At 51.1% G+C, this 6,078-nt stretch overlaps 1 protein-coding gene across 1 annotated transcript; it reads right to left on the reverse strand.

Moving 5' to 3' along the window:
- Positions 1-4,683: 4,683 nt before the first annotated feature.
- Positions 4,684-5,229, reverse strand: LOC137829209 (uncharacterized). The gene has a single exon (XM_068636004.1). The coding sequence runs from the start codon at positions 5,227-5,229 to the stop codon at positions 4,684-4,686; it is 546 nt and encodes a 181-aa protein (XP_068492105.1).
- Between the last annotated feature and the right edge of the window lie 849 nt (positions 5,230-6,078).

Consider the following 6,078-nt stretch of genomic DNA (forward strand, 5'->3'; position numbering starts at 1 on the left):
CTTTGGAGGCTGAGTTCCAAGACTAGATCGCCAAGGTGATAGAGCGGCATTTGGATGCTTTTGCATGGTCTGCTTCAGACATGCCGGGAATCGACCCCGACTTCTTGTGCCACCATCTAGCAATGGACAACCAGGTCAGACCAGTACGACAGAGAAGAAGGAAGTTTAACGAGGAGAGGAGGCACGCGATCAGGGATGAAACACAGAAGCTCCTCGCCGCAGGCCATATCAGGGAAGTCCAGTACCCTGAGTGGTTGGCCAATGTCGTGCTGGTGAAGAAAAGCAATGGGAAGTGGCGCATGTGCGTCGACTTCACTGACCTGAACAAGGCTTGCCCAAAGGACTCGTATCCTTTGCCAAGCATAGACGCCCTGGTCGACAGTGCTGCAGGGTGTAAGTTGCTGAGTTTCCTGGACGCCTTCTCGGGGTACAACCAGATAAAAATGCATCCTATGGATGAAGAGAAGACCGCCTTCATCACCGAGAGATCGTGCTACTGCTACAAGGTTATGCCCTTTGGGGTGAAGAACGCGGGGGCCACGTACCAAAGATTGATGGATAGGGTACTTGCACCAATGCTGGGAAGGAATGTGCAAGCGTACGTGGATGATATGGTCGTGACCTCGCCGGAAAAGAGCAAGCACGTTGCGGACCTGGAGGAGTTGTTCACCATAATCGCCAAGTTCAGATTAAAGCTGACCCCAAGAAGTGCATTTTTGGCGTGGAGGCAGGGAAGTTCTTGGGATTCCTCTTAACGGAAAGAGGAATAGAGGCAAATCCTGATAAGTGTGCTGCCATCTTGGCGATGAGGAGCCCGACTACTGTAAAGGAGGTGCAACAACTTACAGGTCGGATGGCCGCCCTGTCTCGTTTCGTATCAGCTAGCGGAGAGAAAGGCCATCCGTACTTCCAGTGTTTAAGGCGAAACAATAAGTTTGCCTGGACGAAGGAGTGCGAAGAGGCCTTCGTCAGGCTTAAAGAGTACCTGGCAAGCCCGCCGGTTTTGTGCAAACCCTTGGTAAGAACCCCTCTCAGGTTGTATTTTGCTGTGACTGAGAGGGCGGTGAGTGCGGTGCTCGCCCAAGACCAAGACCAGGCTCAGAAGCCTATTTATTTCGTCAGCAAGGTGTTGCAAGGCCCGGAGGTGAGGTATCAGGCCTTGGAGAAAGCTACACTGGCTGTGGTATTTTCGGAGAGGAGGTTGCGCCACTATTTTCACAGTTTTACAGTACTGGTGATGACCGACTTGCCCATCCAGAAGGTCCTAAAGAAGCCTGATGTAGCTGGGAGGATGGTGAAATGGGCGGTGGAGCTGTCGGAGTTCGACATCAAGTATGAGCCCCGAGGTCCGATCAAGGGGCAGATTTTCGCCGATCTTGTGGTCGAGCTCTCGTCGGAAGCAACACGAGTTGAAGGGGATGATTTTCGTTGGGTACTCTTGGTGGACGGATCGTCGAACCAGCAGGGTAGCGGTGTTGGAGTCATTCTAGAAGGGCCCAACGGCGTGCTGATAGAACAGTCCCTGAGGTTTGCCTTCAAAGCCAACAACAATCAAGCAGAGTATGAGGCGTTGATCGCTGGAATCTTGCTGGCCAAGGAGATGGGAGCCAGGGTGCTGATGGCTAAGAGTGACTCGTTATTAGTCACGGGACAAGTAACAGGCGAGTTCCAGGCCAAGGATCCACAAATGGCGGCTTACTTGGAGTATGTACAGAAGTTGAAGGGTTCCTTTGTCTCGTTTGAAGTGGTGCATGTGCCCAAAAAGCAGAATGCCTGAGCAGACTTGCTAGCTAAGCTCGCTAGTTCGGGCAACAGGGGTAGGCGGAGGACGGTGATCCAAGAAACTCTGAAGACGCCTAGAGCATTTGTGGCAGACCACCTGGTTCTTCAGATAAGCAAGTCGACGGAGAAAGCGGCGATGAGTCACAGGTCCTTGACTCAGGAGACCTTGAGATCGCCGAGAATAAGAGCATGTCAGGGGGAGAGGGTGAACATGACGCAAGTCTGTGCCACACATGAGCCAGACACGTGGATAACCCAGTACCAGCGTTGCCTGGCAGATGGCCTTCTCCTACTGGATCCGACGGAGGCTAGGAGGATAAAGAAGAACTCCAGCAAGTTCACAATGATTGATGGCGAGTTGTATAGGTTTGGGTTCACACACCCACTCCTGGAATGTGTGCACGGAGAAAAATGTACAAGAATTATGGCCGAGCTCCATGAAGGGATAGGTGGAAGTCACGTCGGGGGTCGAGCTCTGGCTGCAAGAACTCTCCGTGCAGGTTACTACTGGCCAACAATGAGGGAGGACTGCAAGAAGTATGCACAGTGTTGCAAGCAATGTCAGCAGCACGCCGATTGGCACAAAGCGCCTCCAGAAGAGTTAAAGTCGATTTACAGCCCTTGGGCGTTTCATACGTGGGGAATTGACATCCTGGGACCTTTCCCGTTGGCGATCAGGCAGATGAAGTACTTGGTGGTGGCGATTGAATATTTCACCAAGTGGATCGAAGCAGAACCAGTAGCCCAGATCACCGCACACAAGATCGAGAACTTTGTATGGAAGAACATCGTGTACCGGTTTGGTGTGCCTAAGCGCCTGGTGTCAGACAACGGGACTCAGTTTGCAAGTCACCTGCTGAAGAAACTGTGCGAAGAGGTGGGAATTCAACAGGTGTTTGCATCCGTCGAGCACCCTCAGACAAACGGCCAAGTAGAGTCCGCCAATCAGGTGTTGCTAAGAGGCTTGAAGAGAAGGCTAGAGAAAGCCAAGGGATCGTGGGCTGAGGAGGTACCCCGCATAGTCTGGGCGTACCACACCACCGAGCAATCAGGAACCCACGAGACCCCGTTTAGCTTGGTCTATGGATGCGACGCAATGATTCCAGTGGAAATCCAGGAGAGCTCGCCGAGATTCCAACACTTTGTAGCGGAACACTCGAATGAAGAAAGAAGGTTGAATCTGGATTTGCTGGATGAGGTCAGGGAGGAGGCGAGAGTAAAAGCCGAGGCAGTGAAAAGGAGGATTGAACGAAGATACAACTCGAAGGTGATGCCAAGGCAGTTTAAAGAGGGCGACCTGGTGATGAGGAAGGCCCACCAGTACGAGATGGAAAACAGGTTATCTCCTAAGTGGACAGGACCGTTCAGAATAACAGAGGCGCTCGGGAACGGCGCCTACCGCCTAGAGACATTGGAAGGAGGGGCGATTCCTCGCACTTGGAACGCCACACACCTCAAGTTATATTACAGTTAAAGCTTTGTAAGTAGAAACGAACATGAAAAGATTTGCGAGCTTTCTGTTAAAACAGTTTAAAGGGGGCACTCTTTTTTCCCTAAGGAGAGTTTTTAATGAGGCCACCCAATAAAAGAAGAGTTTTCAAGCTTAAGTTTTTGAGTTTGCATGCATGTTTGTGTTGAAAGCTTGTAGAAAAAGTGCATGCTCGCAGTTAAAGTTTTAAAGTCCCCATCGTTTTTTGGCGATTGGCGGCACAATTAAAGTTTTAAAGTCCCCATCGTTTTTCGGCGATTGGCGGCACAGTTAAAGTTTTAAAGTCCTCATCGTCTTTTGACGATCGGAGGCACCAGCAATGATTAAAGACCTCAACGCCCTCGCGCGTTTTGAGGCGAGAAAGAGAAAAAGTCCTCAGTGCAACCAGGGGGGAGGAGATGCACACCCTGGGCAAGTAGAGGCACCAGATAAAGTCCTTCTCACCGTCGAGCGAGTTCAGGCAAGATAAAGACCTCCTCGCTACCGAGCGAGTGCAGGCGAGAAAGAGAAAAGGTCCTCAGTGCATCCAGGGGGGAGGAGATGTACACCCCGGGCAAGTTGAGGCACCAGATAAAGTCCTTCTCGCCGACGAGCGAGTTCAGGCCAGATAAAGTCCTTCTCGCCGTCGAGCGAGTTCAGGCCAGATAAAGACCTTCTCGCCGTCGAGCGAGTTTAGGCAAGATAAAATCCTTCTCGTCTTGAACGAGTTCAGGTATGGCGTGAAGGGTGGAAGAAGTTTAAAGGATAGCTAAGGTAGGTTCAATGAGAACACCTCGCTATCCGGCTTATTGTTCTGAAACTCAGGGAAGTAGAGCAGGATCTGAAAGGCGCCGCTACCCCCAGATGAGGGAACAATAGCCAAGTTATGAAGGCAAAGGAAGCTTACATCGCCAAAACCCTGTGGCGATAAGAGGAATTCCTGGCGATGACAGGATTAAGGGCTAACCTTGCCAGGCAGATCAAGTAAACTGTATTGGAATACCAGTTTAAGTTAAAACCTGTTGCCTAGTAAGTAGCTAATTGCTTTAAGTTTGCAAGTTATATTAAATGTCATCGCTTGAAGATTAATAAGTTGCTCGAGTTTTCACTTTGAGTTAACAGTTGATGAGTTGATATAAGATTGATAGTTTGCTCGAGTTTAAAGCAGTGAGTAAACGGTTGAGCCCGAGGAATCGCTAAGTTAATTTGTTTAAAGCGAGTTCTACAACATAAGTTGATCAACCATACAGCGAGGAAGAAAGCAGATGAAGGTTAAAAAAGGCGAAGTAAAAAGAGAGACGAGGTGCAAAAGCGAAAGAAGTTATAATAGAAGTTGTACCAGTTCGAATACAAAAGAAGGAAAATTACAAGTAAAGATCGTGCAAACAAAAATAAGCGCTAAATCTCAGGAAATAAGTGATGGAGGGAAGCGACTAATCTTCAGAAGGCACGATCTTCCCATCCACCACTTCGTTGCAAATCGACACCATGGAGAGGTCGAGCTCGGGGTACTGGCAAGCGATTTGCTCCAGGGCAGCGTCGAACCCGGCGGCAAGGACTTGGGCGGAGCTTTGCACGAGCTCTTCGGTTCGTTGCTTCAGTTCGTCAGCTCGTTTCTTCAGTTCTTCAGTTTCCCCGCGAGCTTGAGCAAGGTCTTCAGCAACCTTTTTGCCTTCGTCCCGCGCCTGGGCCAGCTCTGCAGCAGTTTTCTTGCTTTTCTCTTGAGCCTTGGCGAGCTCAGCCATGGCGTCGTCCCTCTCCTTCTCGACCTTTCCGAGGAGGACCTCCCAATCAGCCGACCTTTTTTCAAGGTTCTCCACCTTGGCTGCATCCGCTTTTATTGATGCCTCCAAGTTTGCCACCTTGAGCCTGTAGGGAACCAGCTTACTCTCCAGCTCGATTTTCTCTTGAGCTAGGAGGTGCAATTTCTGGCGCAGATCGGAGGCCTCCTTACGTGCGCCCCTCAACTCAGCACTCATGGCGTCCTCCAGCCTTGAGTGATCGATTTCTGCAATCATCAGATTGCAAGACAGTTTTTCTGCCTCGATCCTTATCAGGCGATTCTCCTCCTGGAGCGTTGAGATCTCGTCCTGAAGCCTCTTGTTCGAGCTCTTCACAGCCTTTGTTATGATTGACAGCCTTTGTTATGATTGAGGGGAGGTCCTCTGCCATCATCTTTAGTTTAGCTGTGAAGGGTCCCCAGACCTCTTCGATCGAGGGGGGCAGGCTTGCAGCTGTTGTTGGTAGAGGTGCTGAAGGAGCCTGGTGCTGACTTTCACCACCACCCTCTTGAGTTGGTAGAGCGAGGGGGGCTTCTTGGCGTGGTGGTGAAGTGGGAGATTCGGTTATAAGTATCGGCGAGTTGTGGGCACTTTCATCTCCACCTGGTGCGGCCCCAGCAATAGAAGTGGTTGAAGAGGACCCTCTCCAGCAGATACGAACGGCGTGGAGGCGCTTGGAGGGTTCTCTATAAAGTTAGGCTCGCTGCCTTCAACCACAGGGAGCGCGACCGCCAAGGGTGTTGCTTGGACTGGCGGTGTTGGAGCTAGGGGAGAGGGCGGTGTTGGTGTTAGAAGAGCGGGTGGTGAAGAGGGTGCCACCCTTGTTCTTTTGGTGACGAGGCCGTCCTCAGTCGCCTCATCATCCTCATCCTCTTGAACCACTTGAGGGGTTTTCCTTTTTGGCTTCCTCAAGACGAGCTTTTTTCTTTGAGGAGCGGGCAGTGTCTCTGGAGGAGCTGGACCTTGAGGAGGAGATCTGCCCTGGGCAGCGGCGATCTCCACCACCGAGTTGGGCACGGTTTGGGAACCCGTCGCCAACTTATGAGT

The sequence above is a fragment of the Phaseolus vulgaris genome, chromosome 7, assembly GCF_000499845.2.
Source record: "Phaseolus vulgaris cultivar G19833 chromosome 7, P. vulgaris v2.0, whole genome shotgun sequence".
Classification (NCBI taxonomy): domain Eukaryota; kingdom Viridiplantae; phylum Streptophyta; class Magnoliopsida; order Fabales; family Fabaceae; genus Phaseolus; species Phaseolus vulgaris.